Here is a 25,490-nt window from a genome sequence, read left to right on the forward strand (position 1 = left end):
CAGACTGTAATAAAACATTAAAGTAAACTTCCTATAAAGAAAACATTCTATAGCATTTCTATAGTATTTCTCTTAACTACAACTTAAACTTAATTTCTCTTTTCTTTAAACTTAAGCAATCATCGGACAAAGTCCTTGAACTTCACAGGAGTCTTGATAGTTCTTTCTGATGACCTTTTAACCAAAGGAACTGGTGTAGTCGGCGAATGGACCGGCACTCCTTCTGGTGATGCCTGGTCTGGAGCCTTTGGTGCGGATGTGGGCTGAGCTGGCTCGCTAGCGGTCACACCAGCTGGTTGGGCATGTTCCTCTGGCGGTGTCTGTTCCTCCGGTCTGGGTTGCTCTGGGATGAGCTGCAGGTGATGTCGGTTACGACGTGTGACTGTGCCTTGCTCAGTTCTCACCACGCTCTGGTGCATTTGAAACTATAACACCAGGAGTCGTCCATCTCTTTTCCCCATCCAGCATGACTTTTACCTGCTGACCAGGGCGTAGAGCTGGAAGGTCACGTGCAGAGTGTCTCCTGTTGTAGAAGAACCTGTAGGCCTGTTTCGTCTGTCTATCTTTATCTTTCAGCTGCTTAGTATTGACATTGCAGGGCTGTAGGTGTTCTGTGAGAGTGGGGACTCTCGTTCTGATCTGGCGACCAACTGCAAGCTGGGCAGGGCTCTGTCCAGTTGACTGAATCGGGGTGGCCCTGTAATTCATTCACGCCAAGCGTGGGTCTGTTTGGCGCAAGATCCACTTGGCAGTCTGTACTGCTCGCTCTGCAGCACCGTTTGCTTGCGGGTAGTGCGGGCTTGAAGTTGTATGCTGGAAGTCATAGGTGTTCTTGAACTCACTGAACTCTGCTGACACAAACTGTGTGCCATTATCAGTGATGACCTCAAGGGGAATACCCCAGCGCACAAACATGCTCCTGAGGCAACTGATCACTTGCTTACTAGTTATACTAGGCAGGTGGGCTATCTCTATATCATTAGAATAATAGTCAACTGCGACTAAGTACTGTTTCCCATCTAGCTCGAACAGATCAGCAGCTATCTTCTGCCATGCCACCGGGTAATGGAGTGGTCATTAATGTCTCTCTGTTCTGAGTAGGTTTGTGTATGATGCAGAACTCACAAGTTGTAACGCACCTGGTAATGTCCTGTCCAATGCCCGGCCACCACACTGACATCCTGGCTCTCTCTCGGCTCTTGGTCAAGCCGAAGTGACCCTTGTGGAGCTTGGACAGCACTTCCATATGCTGTGACCCTGGTACGATTCTGTCGTCATACAGCAGCAAGCCATCGGCTTCGGAAAGGTGTGCTCTCGCTTTGTGATAGCCCTGGAGCATGTGTGGCAACTGTGACATTGAAGTTGGCCAGCCCTGACGGATGTAGTGAGTAACTCTCTGGAGATCCTCATCCTGGAGGGTCGCCGCTCGGATCTTCTCCAGTCTGTTGTCAGACACTGGTCTGATAGCCATCACCGCTTGCACATAGGCTTTCACATCCTCTTCAGTATCCGAAGCTTCAATGACCTTCAGTGGGTTTTGGGACAGTGTGTCTGCAATTATGAGTTGTTTGCCTGGCACATGTACCGCCTTAACATTGAACCTCATGAGGCGCCTTAATAAGCGTTGGCATCTCAGTGGTACTTTGTCCAGGTCGTAGGTGTTGATCAAAGGTACCAATGGCTTATGGTTGGTTTCCAGACAAAAGCTCTCCATTCCATGTAGGTAACGTGAGAATCGTTCGCATGCCCAGACACACGCCAGACACTCCTTTTCTATCTGAGAGAATTTGGCCAAGTAATTCACCATACCCAGCATTTGGCGGAGTTCACTAACATTCTGAGGACTTGGCATGTCGGTTATGGCTTTGACCTTGTCACCATCAGGCTTTATTCCATCCGCTCCAATGATGTGCTCGAAGTACCGTAGCTTTGGCTGTGCGAAGTGGCACTTGTCTTTGTTGAACTTAAGCCCCAATGCCTTGATTGTCTGCATTACAGCCTTCAGGTTGCTGTCATGTTCAGCTTTAGTCTTCCCAGACACTAATATATTGTCCATCACCACAACGGTGGCAACGTAAATTGTTACTGGGCGGGGTGTAAAATGGACACAAATTAAGTATTATATCGCGATCGATCGATCGCCAGTGTTCGGCGCCAGAGTGAACTAGTAACTCATTGAATCATAGATGTTGATCAGAGGTAAATAAACTAGATTTTTCTTTTTGGCATGAGAAATTGGAAATGTGGCGTGAGAGCGTGTGAAGACGGTCAAATGCGTGTGTCTCATGCTCAATGCGTGAGAGTTGGCAGCTTTAGAAACGCAATAAACAATAATATCTGTACTAGATAACTTCTTAAGCAAAATAAGGTTCCAACAAAATAAGGTTCACAGCTCCATGTTCCTCGGGAGTGGTTTATGTAAACAACGCGCACAAGGGCATCAAAGGAATGAATCGAAACTAGCTAGCAGTGGTACGCTAACGACATCTAGCGTCGCCACAGCCGGTGGAAATTATCATACAGTTAAGCCTGCCCACTAAGAGGGAAGATATGATTGGTCAATTTTACTGTCATTTGAAACTGGTATTGCGCTGAATTATAACTGCCTGGCCCTCTGTAAACGAACAGCGGGCATCACAGTCCTGATAGGGGTAGACACCAGGCACACAGGCTTCCACTTAACCCCTCACCTTCCAACACAGATTGAATAGACACAGTTGAATAATTTGCTTATATTTCTGTAATTGTTTAGATGTCGATTGTCAAACTGTAAGTAGATTTAAAAAATAGGATAAATTATATATATTTGTTATAAGAAAATTTTAGGCCCTCTGAGAGGGCGTAGAGGGCCCTGACGTGCCATCCATTCCACAATACTAGTAACATACTGAATACATCATTTATGTGACGACAGGTGTACAATCGGTACATACCGCATTAGACAATACAAAGAGATAGACCCAAGTGCCGTATAAAGCAGGCAGGAGACAATGGCTGAAAACTGTGTGCGTGCAATGAACACACACGCTGGTCAACAGAAAATAAATCCCACAGCGTGCAGGTAAACACACACACACTGCAGAAACCAAACTCAAAGGGATGCGGAAAACTCAACGAGCAAAAAATAAACTCCACCATAACACATGGGAAAATTACCAACAGAAAACAACATGGAAATAATCAACACGTGAAAAGACAAAAGAAAACTCAACCGTATAAGCACGGGAGAAAAATAATAAAGGCAACTCAAAGAACGCGGAAGAAACTCAACGCATGAAAACAAAACTGAGGATGCCAGGGGAGGAAACTGGCAGCAGGCAAACGCCGCGACAAAACAAAACCCTTCCCAAAATAAAAGATAAACTGATAGGAAAATATACCTGGAGGAAAACTTTAGGGAGACCAGTAAGCGGCGCAGGAGAAAGACACTCGAAATAAGTAAAAGCGAAAAGTCAGAGAAGAGAGAGAGAACGAGAGACAGAGAGAAAATAAGGTGGCGAGACACCTTAAAACTGAGATAGCAACCACAAGATTGAGAGACGAGAAAGGGCTGAGGACATAACGGGCAAGCCAAAACGATTCAGCAGTGATCCGTTTCACCAAGCTTCCTTAAGAAACTATAGCAACGGCTGAAACGGATCACTACTGATCACTACTTGAGTCTAGGACTGACTTGGGTGTCTCTCGTGGTGGTAGGAGTAGTGGCAGCTGAGCCAGCCCTGACAATTTGAGCTAGCAGCTTTGCTTTTTGTTGTAGAATAAAAGATTCACTTAAGCTTTTTGAAAATAAAAATTTATTTCCATGATGATGTTTGTATATTAGCAAATGTATTAATGCCATGTTTATGTAGAATGTGTAAACAGATAGACAGTAGTAAAATTTCTGGTGTTAAAAGTATTTGTTGTTTGAAAAAAGAAGTTAATGATCACTAGTAAGATACTAACTGTGCAGTAAGAAATTTCCTATTCCCTATTTACAGGCTATTACCCTTAGTACAAGGTTTTTTAAAGAAACTTGTGTCCTCTACCCATCAGGTGACGTGAATCACAGAGATGAACAGTCACCTGAACATAAATGAACATACACTCACACTGTAAGGGAACTTGGGATTCAGTGTCACCCTTAGTGACAGTGACTCCACTACCCCTACATCCAGTCCACTGTACATCCTCTCCCGATAAGGAGATCATCAATATTTTATTCTTCTTTACCCAATTATTTTAAGACACATTGTATTTCTTCTATATTTTACCAAATGTATTTTTAAACTTTAGAACTCTTTCCAAAGAGTGTTGTGAATCTGTTCTCCTGGTACGAGCTAAGGAACACTGAGAGCTGAATAAATTTACAATGCAAATTTACAATGATCTACATCTAGAGTTGATTTCAAAACCCAACACACGAATGTAATCCACATCACATAATTAGGGGGAAATAGGGGGGATTTGCGGGAAATATCAAACCACTGCTTAGGGACCCTGTGAAATGCAGCCATTGTTTATGTTGGAACAAGCCCAAGAGCTGTTTGTACACAGTGCACCATCTCCTGTGTGACTCACACACAATAGTCAGGATAGAAACCTCATACTGTTAAACATACAGTATTTCTCTCAAGTTGAAGTTTTTAGTAAAACTACTCAAATTGGTTCAAAAAAACATTTTATGTTTATGTTCATATTGCATTGCATTCACTTGCCTTTAAACTACTCAAATTGGTTCAAACAAACATTTTATGTTTATGTTCATATTGCATTGCATTCACTTGCCTTTTAAGCAGAGCTCTCGAGGAGGAGAAGTAAAATAGATTTTCTATCAAATGTACTGTACAATCTGCCTGGACAAACAACAGGAAAGGAATGTTCATTAACTCAAAGGAAGATTCTGGGTGGGTCTATTTACTCCCCACAAATCAGCTGACTGGGCTTTAAGTGCTGCAAGATACCACTAGTTTAGAGTCGTCTTCAGCTGCAGCAAGGAAACATAATAGTCTCCACTGGTCAGTTACATTTTCTGGGGTAAGAATATCTTTAAGCTTGATTATTTACTTTAAAACTCAATACAAACTAAGTTGTATTAGTGTGTGAGTCTTTTTATGTCACAGAATCAATGTCTAGTATATGTTCTGTATTTTAGATATATGTATATGTTAAATCTTTCATTCAAGTGGATTAAAATACAGCCGTCAATGGCATTTTGTAGGTAAAATGAATTGCATACCTTTAAAATTTCTTTTAAATGATTAAGAAGTACAGTAGTACATGTACTGTACATGTTTCTGTGCATACTGCAGAATGAATAGTGAATGCCAATAGTGAAATGTTTTGTTTGCGTACTTGTAGTGTCTTGTATGTACTTGTAGTGATTTGTCTGCATACTAGTGTAGGTTTGTAAGATCCAAGCTCTATGTAGCAGAAGATGATTACCTTCTCCTATAATTACATTCCTCCTATTGCAAAATGTCATGCTCCTATTTTATCCATTTGTGCTGTAGGCAATATCGAGTGGAATTCATTTTCATAACTTTAGGTCTTACCTATTATGAGTCCAGCTGTGTATTTCTCCCATTAGCACCGCACCATTATACATTATCTAAACATAGACAGTTAGCATTAATAAAGCCTCTGTGATTTAGAGCCATTTCAGGTGGAGTAAATATAGAGACCTCTGTAAAGTCAAATCTTTTTATTGTCAGTTTTAATTTTAACACTGAACATAGGGGAGCAGAGTTCATATATTGCAGAAATTTCCATTGCACAGGTTCATAAAACAACACATACACATTCATCTCACAGAGTGAGTGGACTAATAAAATAAAAAAATTAAATATTTGGTGGCGGCTGAGTTGAGGGGGAAATAGAACTAAACGAATCTAGGGTCCTAAGTATAGCAGGTATTGAGGTGGAGAGAAGTGGCTTCTTTGCTGCCCTCCTTGAGACCAGACCTTGTTCCAAGAGTCTCTGCCTCACAGTGCGTGCAGATGCACTCACACCTGCCTGCTGCCATTCCTGAGCAAGCTCTACACTGCTGGTAGCCCGATCCCGCAGCTGAAACACTTTTAAGAGACGGTCCTGGCGCTTGCTGGTCTTTCTTGGGCATCCTGGAGCTTTTTTGGCAACAATGGAACCTCGCTCCTTGAAGTTCTTGATGACGCGGTAGATTGTTGACTGAGGTGCAATCTTTCTAGCTGTGATACTCTTCCCTGTTAGGCCATTTTTGTGCAGTGCAATGATGACTGCACGTGTTTCTTTAGAGATAACCATGGTTAACAGAAGAGAAACAATGATGCCAAGCACCAGCCTCCTTTTAAAGTGTCCAGTGGTGTCATTCTTACGTAATCATGAAAGATTGATCTCCAGCCCTGTCCTCATTAACGTCCCAGGGAGCAATCACTAAAACAATGTTTTGGGGGATAAAGTTCATTTTCTAGGTAAATATTAACTTTGCAATTAATTGCTGTTAAGCTGATCACTCTTTATAACATTCTGGAGTATATGCAAATTGCCATTATAAAAATTGAAGCAGTAGACTTTGTAAACATTAATATTTGTATCATTCTCAAAACTTTTGGCCATGACTGTATGTACTAGAATATGTTTTTTCTCAAATTACTTTTACTTTTCTCAAATTACGATTACTTTTTTGTCACAGCACCAGCAATGACCTCAGTGTTATTGCCACAGAGACTCAGTAGCAGTTTAATAACAATGTTGTCTTTAAAAGTGCAACAATCACTTAATGTCACTCCTACGTTTAAGTGTTATGTGCTGTTTATTGTCTGTTAATCTCACTCATCCATTTTAGAAATTGCAGAAGTTCCAAGATGTCTTCCAATACATCTGATGACTATGGAAATGATTATGGAGTATTTGAGGTAAAACTCCAAGAAGAGGCTACATACCTAAACAGCTTCAGGATGTTGTACATTGTTGGATATCTCATCATCTGCATTCTTGGCATACCACTCAACTTTTTAGTCATTGTGACTGGATGTTGCTCATATCATAAGTTGAGAAAAAACGTCAACATCTGGGTGCTGGCCCTGGCCATGACACATCTGCTCTGCTGCGCGTTCCTGCCTCTGCAGTTACTCTACGCATGGCACCACTTCAACTGGCACTACGGAGCGACTCTGTGCAAGGTCTCGTCCTACGTGACCTACACCAGCATGTTTAGCACGGCAGCAGTTCTGAGCCTGTGGAGCATCAGCAACAGTATGACCAGCTGCAACTGGTGTATGGGTCTTCGCACCAGATGCCTTAGCCACAGGATGTCCATGTTCTTTGTCCTGAGCGCGTGGACATTTGGGGCCGTCCTAAGCTTGCCATCGTTATTCTCTCGAGAACTTCGGTACACTGAGTATGGGCAGGAATGTATCGACGACTATGACATAGACAAACAGAAAACAACGGACGAAGGCAGGAAATGGCATATTATCGTTGTTGTGTGTAGGTTCATGCTAGGAATTTTGGTCCCAGCTTTTGTGGTGTTCGTCAGCTGCTGTCTGACACGGCGAAGGCATCGTGATCTGGATGGGACTTGTAAGCGCATCATCTGTGTAATTAAAGGGGCATTCTTTGTATGCTGGACGCCTCTGATTTTCCTGGGGGTGCTTCAGGTCACCATGACATCACCCAATCTGTTGAAATATATATTACCTCCAGCTACTCTTCTCGCTGCAGCTCACTGCTGTGTCAATCCATTGACCTATATGTTGGTGGGATGCAACATTAAATTGCAGTGGATGTCACAAGTCTCAAGTAACACTCCTCAGGATACATATTGTGGTGATTTAACAGCACTAGAACAGCAGACGTGAGTGGAGCACTAAAGTACCGTATTTTCTGGACTATAGAGCGCACCTCAATATTAGCCGCACCTACCAAGTTTTTTTTTTTAATGGAAAATGTTGTATAAGCTACACCGGGCAATAAGCCGCATATATCTACTGAACTGAATACAGTGAGTCCCCGCTTTATATTCATGTTTCTGCAAACACTGGGAAAATACATAAGCTTATTTTGAACCTCATCTCTTGTAAATATATAATTAGCGTTCTGAAACCTGAATTGTTTTTGAAATGTATCTTGTAATGAACTCTGAGTTGAAAAAAACAGCTGATGGATCTCATAGTAGTAGCTGAAACATCTATACATAAATCCAAGAAAACAATTACTAAAGTGTATTTTAGTTACTCTCTTCCTACTGATAAGCTCGTTTCTAAGCTTAACAGTATATGAAACAATACACTTTAGATGTAGCAGTCACATTAGGGTTTATTGTTTTGATCTACCTAGCACTCTAATAAGTCTAAAGATTTGTTTCTTATCATCTCTATTATCCACTAGCATTATAATAGACTGTAGTTCCTTAACATTGTCTATGCATGAATATTTATGTATTCAAATTAAAGCTGCAATTTAACTATTTTCATGTTAATGTGAAAGTACAAAGCTAATAAAGGCTCATAGAAGTATAAGCTGTCACAACTAGTGATCGACCGATATAGGTTTTTTGATGGCCGATGTCAATGCCGATATTTGGATGGCAGTAGTGGCCGATGGCCGATATGTAAAGCAGATATTTTCATTTTTTATTTGAGAACTAATAAAATACTATAATAAAAATAATTTAAAAATAAACAAAACTAATGAACTTAAACATTTATTTAGCACAGTCTGCTCTTCTTTGCTCTTTCTTTGCTTTTTGTTCTTACAGGACAGTACAGGACAGCAGCTGCTGCCGCGATACACACAGTGGCATCTCCTTATTTGCGCTGTTTCACTGAACGAAATAAAAGGGAGCAAATAAGAAGGGAGCGTTCACATCTACAAAAGTTTGTCAGTTAGCTCCTTCATTTGTAGGTCTGTTAGAGAGGTGAATTACTTTATTTACTTTACTTACCTTATGGTGCCAGCATTTAGGAAGCAGAAGTAAACATTCAATATTAATCAACATTTTATCATTTTCAGTTATAAAAAGATTAATAAATGATTCAATGCTTTTACTTTTGTGCTATTTGCTATGACTGTACGTTATCACAAGAATTTTTCAACAGAGGAATGATGTGAGACCATCTGTTTGACCTCGTCAATAGTCTCGCTGCAGCATTCTGAATCCTGAGTAGCCTTCTGACCTACTGAGTGAGAAAAAGAACATTGTAATAATCAATGAGATTAAATAAATGCATATACACCAGAGTTGGAAAGAGTACTGAAAAATTGTAATTGAGTAAAAGTATCATTACTTTGCCTAAAATCTACTCCGAGTAAAAGTAAAATTACCCATCTCAAAATTTACTTGAGTAAAAGTACAAAATTACTTAATTTAAAATGTAATTTGAGTACAAGTTACTTAGTTACTTTCAGTTATTTAATGCATGGATGAATTATGAACCAAATTCAAGTCCCTATCTGAGTGGAGTTTCCATGTTCTCCCTGTGTTTGCGTGGGTTTCCTCCGGGGTCTCCGGTTTCCTCCTACAGTCCAAAAACATGGAGGTTAGGTAAATTGGCATTCCCTGACAAATTCTTCCCGAGTGTGTGTCTGTGTTTCTCCATGAGTGTTTGTCTATGTCTCTCTCTGTTCAATAAAAACAAGTTGTTGTCTGAGTGTGTGTGCTTGTGTGCCCAGTGGTGGATGGTGCTCTGCCAAAATGTACTCAAGTAAAAGTAAAAATTACATATTTCAAAAACTACTCAGAAATTACAAATTACTCATAAAAGGTACTCAATTACGGTAATGTGAGTAAATGTAATTAGTTACTTTCCACCCCTGATATACACACATCTCTAACTCTGGCTTTGCAACTACAGACCTCAATTTACTAATTTTAAATGGTAAAAACAAAATCTTGTCAACTGCTTTACAAACAGTGACTGGTCAAATATAACATGCAAATTCTGCAAACAAAAGTCAAGTCATGTCAAGTCAAACTTATTTATATAGCGCTTTTTACAACACATGTTGTCACAAAGCAGCTTTACAATCGTGTGGGTCCAGATCCCCAATGATCAAGACAAATGTGACAGTATCAAGGAAAAACTCCCTATGATGGTGGGGATTAGGAAGAAACCTTGGGAGGACCAAGACTCAAAAGGGAACCCATCTTCCATTGAGCGGCCCGTTAGCACAAGTCCGTATTTGTGGACAAAAGGTGGTTCTACAGTTATATAAGGTTATTGTTCCCTGGCCAAGTAGTCACAGTCCCTTCGGTGTAGATGGTGAGCCTCAGATAGGAGTTGGCATCAGCACATCCTCTTGCATCAATGGCATATCCAACCCCGGCATCAGTACATTTACATTTTATGGCATTTGGCAGACGCCTTTATCCAGAGCGACTTACATTTTTATCTCATTTTTATACATGTGAGCAATTGAGGGTTAAGGGCCTTGCTCAGGGGCACCTCAGTCATGGCCTCAGGTCTGGGGATCAAACCCATGACCCTCCAGTCACAAGACCAGTTCCCTAACCACCAAGCCATAGACTGTACATCCACCGGCAAGCCAGACCATCTCCTAGGTGCTTGTAGGTGCTTGCATGCAATCGTCTTGGGTAGAAGCATGCAAAAAGATAGACAATACAGACTGAGTGTGTGGACATCAATTTAAACCACCATTGATTTAAACGTACATAGCTCATGTGTCAGTGATTAGCATGTGGCTCCGGCAGGCTAATCTATAGCAGCATAACTAAAGGGAGGGGTTCAGAGGTGACCACAGTCATGAGGGCTCACTGAGACATTGCTTTCCAGTCAAGTCAGTGTCACAATTAGAGTGACGCCATGACACATCTGGATGACAGCATCGACATACAAAAGTGAAAGTGAAAGTGAAAGACAAGGAAAAGCTGCCCAAGGTTTTCTCTAATCATTGTGGTAACCTTTTCACGAGCAATAATTATGACTTCAGTCTTCTCAATGTTTAACTGTAAAAGTTACTAGATGCCCATACTCTAATGCAGGGGTCGGCAACCTTTGAGACATGGAGTGCCAACATTTCTAGTCAATGTGCCACTATCACCAAATAAAATTGGAGCGGGGGGGGGGGGGGGGGGGGGGGGGTTTGCATGTTGTGCACTGACAGTCACGCTGTCTACATTCTGAACAGGGCTGCCCTCACTTTAGCCTAAATTCCAGCACTTTTCAAACCTGGAACACAATGCAACATAAATTTTCGTCAGGTAAATGTTCCTTCCCCTGTTGTTGAGAGGTGTTTCTTTATACTACCACACAGCCCCGTCGACAGGGGGGGACAACCGGGTCTGTTGTCCCGAGCCCCAGGGCCAGGGGGGCCCATCAAAGAGCCCAGCAATTTATTTTTTTTTTAAAGTCTATAATTTTTAAATAATCTTGAAATCTTTCATTAATATAAAATTCTGTACTCAAAATAAACTCAATGACTAAAATATATGTTTTTTTTACCTATCTGCATATTTTCCATTAAGTGCATACACCCCCGCATCCCACTGAAAATGGTTTGATCCAGCACCGACCGTAACCGACTGGTACCCGCACAACAGCGGGAAATACAGTGGTGGATAGTTAAAGTAAATACAGAAATCTGGAGCGCAGAAAAGAAAGGAAAACATTTACCTGATGAATTTTAATGTTGCATTGTGTTCCAGGTTTGAAAAGTGCTGGAATTTAGGCTAAAGTACTTGAAAATGCTTGAAATTGTAACTACTTCGTTTCACAACAAATAGCTGTCTGACTCATGGACGTAGTTTTGATTTCATAAGTGGGGGGGACACAACCTGGGGTGGCGAACTGTTGAGCGGGGGGGGGTTGAATGAAAATTGTTGAGCGCTGTGAACAAAAATTGTTGAGCGGGGGGGGGGGGGGCTCGGAGCTGCATGATCCTAGTGCTAGATTTGTCGCTATTTGGATATTGTTTTTTTAACCGTTAAAAAGTGGGGGGGACATGACTTCGTCGCTACTTAAATATTTGGTTTTAACTGTAAAAACTGGGGGGGACCAAAACCGGCTTTTGAAAAAGTGGGGGGGACATGTCCCCCCCGTCCCCCCCCAAAACTACGTCCGTGGTCTGACTGAACAGTTCTCGTGAAGACGTTAAGATTGGGCGTTTTGAAAATAAACAACCATTAAATAATGTGATAAAAAGCGAATTATTTCGAGTATATGTATAAATATTTAACTTAATTAAGTTTAACGTGCTGGAAATTATTGAAATGGACCTTTAAAGTGAAGTACAAGTGATTTAATTCCACATTATAAAGGTGTATGAACCCTGCAAACATGACTTTGTTCATTGCGCTGAAGCGCGTCGCGCGCGAAGTTACAAAAGTCAAGAGGTGCACGACCTCGCGAATGGACAGCGCGCGAGGCCCTCGCACACGGGCGGTGCCACTGCGATTACGTCATTTTCGCGCGAACCCTCGCGCCGCTCGCGACGCGTCAAATATAAACCAGTCAGCTGTCAGAAACAGCTTTGATGTGTGGCTATATTATATACTATATGACCTAACAGAAGGATTGTCAAATGACGAAATTCAAATGACGTGCGCCGGGGGGAGGGGGGGGGGGGGGCACATTAAACTTTCTTGTCCCGGGCCCTAGCAAGACTGTCAACGGGCCTGCTACCACATATCGTTACGGAGAACACGCGCGAGGTGTGCGGAGTTGCGCTCTACGGTCTCATGCTGCCCCATCTACATACAATTTGGATGACTTTGACTGGTTAATGAGACCAAGAGAGACCAAGGGCTGCCTGTGTACAGCAGATATGGGTAAGGCAGCCAGAAAATCAAATCAAATCAAGTTTATTGGTCACATGCATGGTCATACATTGTACAGCTCAGCAGTGAAATGCTTTTTAGACTGTCCATTCAAATTGTAGGTAAAATAAATGGGGGGGGGCAGCATTATCAACAGAATAGAATAGAATAGAAATTAGAAAAATATATTATAGTACAAAATATACAAAGTATACAGTGTAAAATATAATGTGCAATTTAAAATGTCCAATTTAAAAATGTGCAAGTGTGTGCATTAAATTGTTCATTAGTGCAAGTGTGTTTTAATGTCTGGAGTTCAGAGCATGGATGGCCTGCGGGAAAAAGCTCCTCCTCATTCTCTCTGTGTTTGTCCTCAGAGCGCGATAGCGTCTTCCTGATGGCAACAGAGAGAAGAGTCCATTGTTGGGCTTGGGTCCATCACGTTCTTTCTGGCCTTGGTCTTAGGCAGCAATCTATTGGGAATTGGGGATCTAACTCTCAGGATCTCTGGTCTGTTCCTTTTTGTTGAATGAATGAATGTTCAACTTATATAGCGCCTTTCAAGATACCAATGGTCGCTTTACAATTTTAACACAGGTACACGACCTTACACGACCAATCACACACCGGCGAGAAGCGGCAGCCAATTGCGCACAGCATACTCTCTACCGGGATCCACAGCCCCCTGGGGGACTGAATGGGGTGCAGGAAGGGGAGAGAGGACAGACCCTAGTGACAGAGCACCATCCACCACTGGGCATACAAACATACACACATTCATACACACACACTCACACAACTGCTTTTATTAGACATGAAGAGAGACAGACACACACTCAGGGAGAATTTGTCAGGGAATGACAATTTACCTAACCTCCTTCTTTTTGGACTGTGGGTGGAAACCGGACACCCCAGAGGAAACCCATTCAGACATGGGGAAAACATGGAAAACTCCACTCAGATAGGGACTTGATGGACTCTCTGTTGCCAGGGTGCGGAAGTTGATGGTATAGTTGGCAACAGACAGGGCTTCCAGTAATGCACTGAGGATTGTGCTACCCACATTTCTCCAAAGCCCACTGCAAGGTTTTTTTAATGTTTACCAAAGCAATATTTTGTGCTCTCTTTCTAAATAAATAAATAAAACCAAAACAGCAACAAGAGAAACACAGTAAAGAACAATACATGGTTTTAAACAGAACAGGACTAAATAAACTTCCTCTACAAGCTCAGAGCATAACATCAATTCAAGAAACCATGTTTATTAATATCAGAAGGAAGATATTTGGGTTGAGGTACAAGAGGAAAAGGGACGTGAGGAAGAGGGGGAAGCAGCGTGTGCATGTGTGATAAGATCGTAGGGGTGATAATAGAGCTGGCTGGGAGCAGCTAGGCTAGTGAACTGCCACCAGTGGTCATAAGTGATTAAGGCTCTGAGGGTAGGCTCCAGGACCCCTGGCTATTAAATTAGGCACAGTGACCAGGGTTGGGTTGGGAGGGAAAACCACACACGACAGTGGAACATCAAACATGAGTATAGACTTTCATCCTGCTAGCATGAATCCAGTCAGCACCAGTTAGTATGAGGCAGTGGGTGAGGTTGAGCATCAGTTGGCTTAGTCCTTCATGTTATAGCAGCAGTGGTATTAGGTGGCCCATATAGCGCCTCACTAGATTTTTTTAGGAAGAAAACATTAGATTGTGTCATAGTTAGCCCTTCCCCCAGCTGTCATATCATGTAAGTTTTGTTTATGTAGCCATGTGCATTCGTACAGTAGTCTCTCCATGTTTTGTTAGTGTTTGCAGGTGTTTCATGTTTAGTCTTGTGTATATTAACCCTGTGTTTGGTATTTTGCATTGCTGTTCATTGTTTGATGTTGTTTACTCATACTGCCCCGTTTTGCATATCGTATGTCGTGTTTGCCCATCAGTGCTTGTTTGTTCTAGTATGCCTCTTCGTGTTGGATACGTTTCTTGTTCAGACTCCCTCTCAGATTTGACCACTGCCTGCCTGATTTTGGAATGGCGTTAATAAATCTCGCTCCTCCCAGTGCTTGTGTCGGCCTTATCGTTCCTTAACGGCAACATTAGCATGAGCACATGATTTTTATAATGGGAGTCTTGCATATTTCCCAACAGACAGCTGGCAACACTACCTGATTCTTCCCCGTTTCTTAACCTGATGTTCTTTGTTTTTTCTTTAGTGTGTGTTTGGTGTGTTCTACAGTACCTCAGATTGAGTCTGAAAAAGGAATATGGAGCATTCAGTCAATATTCAGGTATTTACATAACTCCTGAGTTTATTTTGAAAGAAAGGGATTTGGTCACAGTTAATTGAAAATGAAAAATACAATTCAATTTCCTTCGCTTGACAAGAGCAAACTGTAGGAGAGCAGCAGTAATAATTTGAAACACGAAATAAAATGGGTGGAAATTCCAGCACTCAAGGCCAAACTATCAGAGGTGGACTTGTTATGTCCACCTCTGCAAACAATGGCCCTAGACGCAAGATGACTGGCAACACACACCACTGATTGCAGGTACCTGTGGGTCTCAATAATGTGGAAAACAAAAGAAAACAAAACAATGAGCAGGTGTGTGTGTGACTGGGCATGTCCCTCATACTGGGTGACCAGTACACCATGACAGCTGGTCGTATAATGAAACAGAGGATCAGATGCAGTTTCAGGAAGAAGTTTAATAAGTAAACAGAAACACAAGGCACAGCAAAATGATACACAGAACAGTTAGACGATAATATCACTGTAACGTAGTGAGTGAGGCACAATGCCGAGACAAGAGAAGCTTGCAACATGACGGTTTATTTAACATATAGCAATAGCACATTGGCACTAGACAAAAGACAAACATCAACTGACAATGAACAGACTAGAAACACATTAAATATAAGCAACAAGTGTAACAAAACGAGAGACAGGTGATATGAATAACACAGACAAACACACAAATCTACACACACGGAAGGAAGGAAGCCCGGAGGAACGGGTCAGGGTCTGTACCATGACAAACCTCCCCACCCAGGACAGACCTCCCCACCAGGGACAGACCTCCCCACCAGGGACAGTTCCTTTCTTGTTATTGAACCCCTGAAAAATCAAGAGGTGCACGAGTTCGACACGCAACAGCGGCACCACCGCGATTGCATAATTTTTGCCTCACGAACCCTCACGCCAGTCACGACAGGTCAAGTATAAGCAGCTTTATGGGTGGTGCAGCAGATTGCTCTTGTTACCACCAGCCGCGACAACTTTTGCTCGACAGGCAGTAAGTGACTGTTTGGTCCACGTCTGACCTTTAAAATCCTATGAAATTCCTGACAACAGACACAGCTCCTTTCTTTGGAAAGAAATTTATTTATTTATTATATATAAATATATAAATTTATATTTAGAAATTTATTTATTTATTTACCACATCACATATCTTTCTTTTCCGAGGTTCACTTGGGGAGTAACACTGCAGTTGGAGCCTACAATTCCAGTATCATCACTCCGACATGGAATGAAAACCTGGCGTTCATCATTCACAATATCAGCACCCAGAACTTTCATTCTAGTTACCTTATACTTAGCTTGATTGTGTGATTTGTTTGTAACTTGTGTATTCACCTGTATAATTTGTTTTTATGTAATTTGTGTGTTAATGGGCTGCCCAATGGAGGATGTGTTCCCTTTTGAGTCTTGGTCCTCCCAAGGTTTCTTCCTATTCCCCACCATCTAGGGAGTTTTTCCTTGTCACCTTTGGCTTGCTCATTAGGGATTTGGACCCATAGTATTGTTAACCTTGTAAATCTTGTAAATAGCTTTGTGACAACATGTGTTGTGAAAAGCGCTATACAAATATATTTGATTTGATTTGATTTGGCAAAATTTCCTTTAGGGCATCATCTTTTACTTCAATGTTTGGTAGAATTTCTGGTTCAGAACGTCCCTCGTTTTCAGCAAGCTAGTAGCTGGCTCTATAAAGTGAGACACAAAAAAAAACCCTTCCCAAAATATCCCAAAACTATATAGTGGAGCCAAAAGCAAAGGAAAAGTTGAGATGGGCCAGAGAGAGTGCCGCAGCACTGGGAACACTCGTACAAATCACTAGAGATCTAACGCCTCTAAACGGAGATGTAGAGACTGAACGAATGTGGTAACGAGACACCAAAAACGCAACCCAATACCGAGAGATACCTACTGCACAATACCTACTGCAGTCGCATAGCGTGGGGCTACAAACAACTCAGCAGTGACAATTGACCCTCAGGTGTCAGGTTCCCTAATGATCCATGCCCACCTGAGGGACGAACACAATGCAAACAACAAGAGAACATGGAATACTGCTGCTGCTGACGGGGGTGGCTGGCAGGGGGCCTCTGTAGCGTGACAGAAATGTTTTAGTTGTTCGGTGAGCAGATGCTCACTGCTCTTTCACCAGGCTCTGAACAGGCTTCTTGTTCTCCAGTCTGGTTTTCAGCACAAAGGTCATTTTGTCTTTTCCCACAAACACAGTTCCACAAAACCAGTTGTCAAAAAAATGGATTTTCATGCTGATCTAGTCATAGCTGTAGTTTTGGGGGTGAGTGTGGGTATTGAAGGAAGGATGTGTGTCCCCAGTTATTCCTCCTCATGCTACTCATATAATGTGTTCGGTTGGGTTGTGTGGGTGCCATAAGAGTTTTTTCCCATGTATTTTAAAAACAGTAACTAATGTTTACACTAAATATATGTGGGGTTGATTTTCATTTGTATATCTCTTGACTTTGAAACTTTAGTTCTAATGTAAATCAGTAATTTCCAGTATGTGATTACACACTGACACTAACCGGTAGTATTATAAACACTACGGTTAAGGTTAAACACTAAATATTTACATATTTATTAACCACACAAAGTACGTTGTATGACATTTCATCACAGGTTCACTGTCCAAATGCTTAACTACAAAGCATTTACTGAATTCTAAGAGCACTGTAATATGAAATTGTGACAGGCAAGTGAGTGCAAAAAAAGAAGGAAGCGATAACACCAGTCTAGGAAGATTTAATGCAGGGATGTCAAAGTCAAATACACCGAGGGCCAAAAAACCAAATTTGCTACAAGCCGAGGGCCGGACTGGTTCAATGTTTATTAAAACATATTGAAATGATTGCACATATTGAACCAAGACCCAACACAGTGTATACTATTTAATGCTTAAATGAATAAAGCAATATTTTCTTATGGATCTGTCAGTAATTTCAAGTGAAAACATTTTTCAACAAGCAAACAGATAAAAACAAACTTCCTTCAAAGAAAACATGTCCTGTACATTAAATTAATAAAGTAATAAAGGTTTGAAAAGTGCTGGAATTTAGGCTAAAGTATTTGAAAATGCTTGAAATTGTAACGACTTTGTTTCACAACAAATGTATTACGTTAACAAATACGAGCCTCTTGTAATTCCAGGACAAAACATGAGAGAACGTGAAGACGTTAAGATTGGGCGTTTTGAAAATAAACAACCATTAAATAATGTGAATAAAAAAGCGAATTATTTCGAATCATTTCGACTATATGTATAAATATCTAACTTAATTAAGTTTAACTGGTGCGCGCAGTTACAAAATTCGAGAGGCGCACGACCTTGCGAATCGACAGCGTGCAACGCCCTCGCGCACGGGCAGAGCCACTGCGATTGCGTCATTTTCGTGCGCGGACCCTCGCCGCTTGTGTGCGCGGCAGTGACTTCGCGGGCTACCGTTGCATTGTGGGGAATGTAGTGTTTGTGCGTGCAAAACACCATTAGAACCGGCCCACAGGTCCATGATCCATGCCCACCTGAGGGACGAACACAACGCAAACAACAAGACAATGGAATACAATGGAATACTGCTGCTGCTGACGGGGGTGGCTGGCAGGGGGCCTCTGTAGCGTGACAGAAATGTTTTAGTTGTTCGGTGAGCAGATGATCACTGCTTTCACCAGGCTCTGAACAACAGGCTTCTTGTTCTCCAGTTGGGATTTCAGCACAAAGGTCATTTTGTCTTTTTCCACAAACACAGTTCCCCAAAACCAGTTGTCAAAAAAATGGGTTTTCATGCTGATCTGGTCATAGTTGGGGTTGAGTGTGGGTATTGAAGGAAGGATATATGTGCCCCAGTTATTCCCCCTCATGCTACTCATATAATGTGTTCAGTTGGGTTGTGTGAGTGGGCTCCTTCACAAAAGGTGAAATGAAATTACACCAATGGATCTGGTTCATTGTGTAATCCTAATCTTTTATATTATGTCCCACAAGAAAGTGCCTCCATATTTTTTCATAGGAGAGAACAAAGATGAAGGTGGAACTGATCAACAACTGTAATGGATCTATTCTGTTTGCTGTTGTGGTCAGGGTTGCAACTACAAATTTTCTGAGGTGTATGCAAACATAATATCGGCGCCCCCCGCACTCCACCCCCACCCCCCACCAACTCGGCAAATAATTTTCTGGCATCGATTTAGCGCCCCTATGCATCGCATATGCTGCATACCCCCTTTTTGCGCCACTGGTTGTGGTCACTCTGTACTCTTCACCTTTTACTATTCTAGTTGTTGTACTGCTCAGTCTCTCGGGGCAGAATACAGTTTAGATTGCATAATAAAGCTGTTGTCTTTCTTGTGCTTGAATTCAAAGTGGTCCTTCAGATATGGCCAGGTGTTTGCTCCATTTGTTTCAGCTTCAACCTCACATGTAGATGAAGTCATGCAGATGTCTGATTCGTCTGTAGTAGGGATGGGGAGATTCACCGATTCACATCAGTGATTCGGCACACATGTCTGCGATTCGACTGCACCGGTAGATTCAACGTGCATCGTTTAATTTGCGGGCGAATTTACGGTGCATCTCCTCTAGCCTTTTTGCATCGGCAAATACCATGGTTAAATCGGGTGTTTTGTTTTCCAGTATCTATTCCTTATTCTAACATTTTCAGAGGCAACATACTTTTTATTTTTATTGATTTCGTTTTTTTTCGAGGCAACATAAATGCACCATCGTGTCCTCAGGTACTGACGCAAACACGCAGACGTACACAACAAAGATGGAGGGAAACGAGAGCATTAGCAACGACAAAGATATTTAATGCACCAAAAAAAGACACACAAATCAAACGTGTGGCAATATTTCGGGTAGGGTTGCAGCGGTAACCGGTTTCACGGTATACCACGGTATTAAAATGCACGGTTATCATACCGTGTGCATTTGCTTATTACCGGTAAAAAGCAAGCCAGCGGAGAAACTGACCCGCGCATGCGCAACTCCGCTCCGGTTCAGCTACTCAGCACAGCGGTGAGAATGGCAGAAAGTGTATCAGACTTAACACATTTTTTAACAAAAAAAAGCGAAACTAATGTCAGCGGCGAAAATGACGTAATCGCGGTGGCTCCGGCCGTGCGCGAGGGCCTCACGCGCTGTCGATTAGCGAGGTCGTGCACCTCTCGAATTTTGTAACTTTGCGCGCGCCGCGCCTCAGCGCGATGAACAAAGTCATATTTGCAGGGTTCATACACCTTCATAAGGTGGAATTAAAGCACTTGTACTTCACTTTCAAGGTCCAGTTCAATATTTCCCAGCACCTTAAACTTAATAAAGTTAACTATTTATACATATACTCAAAATAATTCGCTTTTTCATCACATTATTTAATGGTTGTTTATTTTCAAAACGCCCAATCTTAACGTCTTCACGTTCTCTCATGTTTCGTCCTGGAATTACAAGAGGCTCGTATTTGTTAACGTACATACAAGAGAACTGTGCGGAGTCGTGCGCTACGGTCACTATAGTGAAAAGTATAAACCTAGCTTTTTATGGTCCTTGCTTTTACTGGATGTGAAAGACGCCATTAATTTACATGCGTTCATTTGCAAATTCTAACGTGCCTGTTTTTCACATGTTAAAACCAGACTCGGTGTGAAAGCCTTAAAATAGAAATCTCTATTGTGATGATGTCAGAAATAAATCCTCTCTTTCTGCAGTATCTGGTGGCAGTACAACGGACGTTTACAACAGTTGTTGATCAGACACTGACCCAGGCTGAGTTTATCAGATATTAAATAATTTAAACTTAAATAATTGTACTGAAATCCATGATTTAGGTTTCTCTAATTTTGCAGTATTTATATAAACATGTTTACAGCTTTTTTTTTTTTAAAGGAGACATTTTGTATACAATAGTTGCAGGTTTCTACAATAAATAGTTAATTGAAAAAAAAAAACTTGTTGTAATTTCTTTAAGGGTCAGTGTATCTTTTAATAATATACAAACTAACTGTGATACCGTGATAACCGTGATACCGCGGTATTTTCTGAGACGGTTATCATACCGTGAAAATCTCATACCGTTGCAACCCTAATTTCGGGTTTTTTAAGCGAGGTGGTCAACTTGACAAGACGCACGCAATCTGCAAACAATGCCGTGGGGCTATCAAATACGTTAGTAACACAACGAACCTGGCTACACACATGAAAAGACGGCACGGTGTGGACATCTCTGCTGCCGCTACCCCCTCGTAAGTCTAGCAGACAGTAGTGTTGCAGATCATAATTTTCACTATGTTAATACAGTACTTTTAAAAACTGTTCATCTTATGTTTTAAACGTTTTGTATAAATATAGATGGAGAAAATAACTGAATAATTCACTTGAATAAATTAATGCTCTGTCTGAATATACTGAATTATGAATTTTTTTATATTATGTATTGGTTTTGCTCCATTGAAAACAACCAGGGGTGAGTTTCCCAAAACGTTCTTAGCGCTAAGTACTTCTTAACCTCATATGTTTCATACAAGGTTACAAAGTACTTAGCGCTATGAACGTTTCGGGAAACCCACCCCAGATGCATACATCCCTTAAATTGTTAGAGAGTAAAGTAGAATTGTGCTATTGAGTTAAGAAAACTGATGGGTTAGGCCAATACATCCTCAAACCTCAACTAACTGTATCGAATGATCACTTATCAAACCGAATCCTCATATAATGAATGAATGTTTCAATTTATATAGCGCCTTTCAAGATACCCAAGACGCTTTACAATTGTTTACACAGCTACAAATCTCAGACAGCCAATCACACACCGGCGAGAAGCGGCAGCCAATTGCGCACAGCGTACTCTCTACCGGGATCCACAGCCCCCCGGGGGACTGAATGGGGTGCAGGAAGGGGAGAGAGGACAGACCCTAGTGACAGAGCACCATCCACCACTGGGCATACAAGCACACACACTCAGACAACAACTTGTTTTTATTGAACAGAGAGAGACACAGACACACACTCATAGAGAGACACAGACACGCACTCAGGGAGAATTTGGGACTGCCAATTTACCTAAGCTCCATGTTTTTGGACTGTGGGAGGAAACCGGAGAGACCGGAGGAAACCCACGCAAACACAGGGAGAACATGGAAATTCCACTCAGATAGGGGCTTGAACCCAAGACCCCAGTGCTGAGAGGCAAACGTGCTAACCACCAAGCCACTGTGCTGCCCAATAAGTCCACTGTGCTGCCCAATAATAAGTCATATCGTTATCGAATCTACCTTAGTGGTGAAGATAAACATCCTTAGTCTGTAGACATCTTTTTTTATAAGTCACATTTATTTCTTCATCCCAGCATTCACTGCAGCAATTCTTTTGTATTCAGTAATGCATGTGCTTTAAAATATAGTAAATCATAATTCTTACAGCAAAATATACTAAAGTAAAAGTATAGGTTATAAAATCTACTTTAAAAGTAGACATACACAAAAAACGACTTAATTACAGTAACACAAGTACATTTAATCTGTTGCTTTCCACCTGTGCAGAATATAAACTATTACCTCCTAAGAAGTAAATAAAAATATAGCATACATCAAAGAACTGGACTTGGCTCATAATCGCATCTCTGGTACATTAAGGAGATATGATTATGTATGAGAAAACCCCAGCCTCTTCAGAGCACAAGAGTATATAAACCCATGGCCCTTGGCTCCAACAAGCACACTTTTGTCTTTGTATCTCCTTGAACAGGGTGGGAGTGGTACAAAGAACAATTGACAAGCCACTTTAAGAACTCAGCGCTTGTGTCCGTCTCCTCGCTCCGCAGCAGGGCCAGCGCTGGGGGGGCTGAGGGGGGTTAGCATTGCCCCCCAAATTGTGTCTTTGCCCCCCCAAGCACAATACAAGCAACGGCTATTTATAAAATTATCTCTGAACCAATCACAAAAATGCATTTTCTTTACAGCGTGAAGATATTTCCTTGCTTATTCCTGATTGGCTCTTTGAGTCATATAAAAGTCAGCAGACCGCCCCAAACAGTTCAGTTCGGCAGTATCTGTTAGTGTGAGCGAAAGGCAGATATACTGGTAAACACTCGTCTGTGTTTAAACTGACTTTCACATGGTGGTATTTGCTTAACTGTGGTTCTTTGTTGCTTTAATGTTACTTACCTCTTACATAGATTTTGCTTAAATTATTGCGTTAATTATTTTATTAGACGTTTATAATTGCTGCGTCACATTCTTTGCAGTGTTCTCCGAAACGATATGTGGTAGTATAAAGAAACACCCCTCAAAAACAGGGGAAGGAACATTTACCTGACGAATTTTAATGTGTTTCAGATTTGAAAAGTGCTGGAATTTAGGCTAAAGTGCTTGAAAATACTTTAAATTGTAACTACTTCGCTTCACAACAAATAGCTGTCTGACTGAACAGTTCTCTTGTATTACGTTAACAAATACGAGCCTCTTGTAATTCCATGACGAAACATGAGAGAAGGTGAAGACGTTAAGATTGGGCGTTTTGAAAATGTGATAAAAAAACTAATTATTTCTAATCATTTCGAGTATATGTATAAATATTTTAAATTAAGTTTAACGTTATGGGAAATATAGAAATGGACCTTTAAAGTGACGTACAAGTGCTTTAATTCCACCTTGTGAAGGTGTATGAACCCTGCAAACATGACTGTTCATTGCGCTGAAGCGCGGCGCGCGCGAAGTTACAAAATTCGAGAGGTGCACGACAGCGCGCGAGGCCGGAGGAAAATGACGTAATCGCGGTGGCTTCGCCCGTGCGCGACGGCCTCGCGCGCTGTCGTGCACCTCTCGAATCAAGTATAACCCAAGTTTAATCCAGGCATACACCGTGTAGGGTTGAATTAAACCCAAACGCCAAAACCACAAAACAAAACAAAAAACCGAGACCACCACCAAAACATTCGCGGGAAAATATACAAAAGAAAACGTCTTCGTGTAGGCAGCACGAAGGAAAACCACCAACAGAAAAGAAAAGCGGAACTGCTCAATGCGATGTATGCAACAAAACAAAGGAAATGCAAAACCATGAAACTAAAGAGACGCGGAAATATACTCAACGCGAAAAGAACGATAACAAAAAGGGAAACAAAAACCACCGGGGGAGGAGCCAGCTCACCAAAAATGGAACGGCGAAAAATAAAAACTTCCCAAAACGATGAGAGAGAGAAACGAGAGAAAAATACAGCGGGGGGAAAACTTGAGAAGGACCCAAACGGGCGCAGAAGTGAAACACTTGAAGAAAACAGCTCGAGAGAAGAGAGAGAGAAAAAGCAACGTGGAGAACACCAGAAAAAACGTTACAGGCTGACTGCTCTGGAGAAAACAAACAACTCAGCGAAGATGCGATGGCAGCTATCCTCCCTAAATAGGGCACGAGAAAGCTGGATCTCATTTTCGCTGATTATGTCTACTGGAAGTAGACCGCGAGCGCCCTCGGGTGGTCATGGGCGGGGCAGCGCTGGGGCCTGCCCTGACAGAGTCCCCCCCCCCAGGCCCGAGACCCCGCGGGCCAAGAGCAGCGGCCCTCTCGCGACGGAAGGCACGGATCAGGCCCGGGCACAGAATATGCGAAGCCGGGACCCAACTGCGCTCCTCCGGCCCGTAACCCTCCCAGTCCACCAGGAACTGCTCCCGACCACGGACCCGACGGACATCCAAAAGGCGGTGAACCGTGTAGACGGGACCCCCGCCAACCATACGAGGAGCCGGCGGAGGAGGTGCCGGAGGAAGACCACACAGGACCGGCCGGAGTTTGGACACGTGGAAGACCGGATGCACCCGCATAGAAGGGGGAAGCTCCAGGCGGTAAGCAACAGGGTTGATCCGCCGTAACACCTTAAAGGGCCCCAAGTACCGTGGGGCCAACTTCCGCGTACCCCCACGGACAGGCAGGTCCTTAGCAGACAAGCAAACCCGCTGGCCAGGGCGGAACGAGGGAGCAGGGAGCCTATGCCTGTCGGCCTGACGACGTTGGGCGGCCCTTCCAGGCCAGCCGGCATCGCTTGACAAGAGCCCGGGCCCCAGGCACCGCGACCTCGCTCTCCTGGTCAGCAAACATAGGAGGGGGGTACCCGTAGAGACACTCAAACGGCGACATCCCCAGGAACGAATGCCACAGCGTGTTGTGGGCGTACTCAGCCCAAATCAGGCGTTCGGCCCAGGATGACGGACAAGCGGAGGCCAGACAACGCAAGGTCTGTTCTAGGTCTTGGTTGACCCTCTCGGTCTGGCCGTTGGACTGGGGGTGAAAACCTGAGGACAGACTGGCCTTAGCCCCCAGTAAACCGAGAAAGGCCATCCAGAACCGGCTGGTGAACTGGGGTCCCCTGTTGGAGACCATGTCGACCGGGAACCCATAAGCCCGCACCACGTGCTCCAAGAACAGACGGGCAGTTTCTTGGGCAGAGGGCAATTTGGGCAAGGCCACGAAC

At 42.5% G+C, this 25,490-nt stretch overlaps 1 protein-coding gene across 2 annotated transcripts; it reads left to right on the forward strand.

Annotated features, from left to right (window-relative positions):
- The first annotated feature begins 4,936 nt into the window (after window positions 1–4,936).
- LOC143487912 (chemerin-like receptor 1) lies at window positions 4,937–9,005 on the forward strand. 2 transcript variants are annotated; one of them, XM_076987205.1, is made up of 2 exons: window positions 4,937–5,016; window positions 6,803–9,005. In XM_076987205.1, the coding sequence occupies exon 2, from the start codon at window positions 6,822–6,824 to the stop codon at window positions 7,815–7,817; it is 996 nt and encodes a 331-aa protein (XP_076843320.1). In that variant the 5' UTR covers window positions 4,937–5,016; window positions 6,803–6,821; the 3' UTR covers window positions 7,818–9,005. The 2 variants fall into 2 exon arrangements, with proteins under 2 accessions (XP_076843320.1, XP_076843321.1); XM_076987206.1 differs by lacking the exon at window positions 4,937–5,016 and adding an exon at window positions 5,834–6,428.
- Window positions 9,006–25,490: the final 16,485 nt, after the last annotated feature.

This window comes from Brachyhypopomus gauderio, unplaced genomic scaffold (genome assembly GCF_052324685.1).
Source record: "Brachyhypopomus gauderio isolate BG-103 unplaced genomic scaffold, BGAUD_0.2 sc51, whole genome shotgun sequence".
Classification (NCBI taxonomy): Eukaryota; Metazoa; Chordata; class Actinopteri; order Gymnotiformes; family Hypopomidae; genus Brachyhypopomus; species Brachyhypopomus gauderio.

Excerpts from the sequence above, each read along its gene's own strand:
- LOC143487912 (XM_076987205.1), top strand. The coding sequence starts at position 6,822 with ATGTCTTCCAATACATCTGATGACTATGGAAATGATTATGGAGTATTT.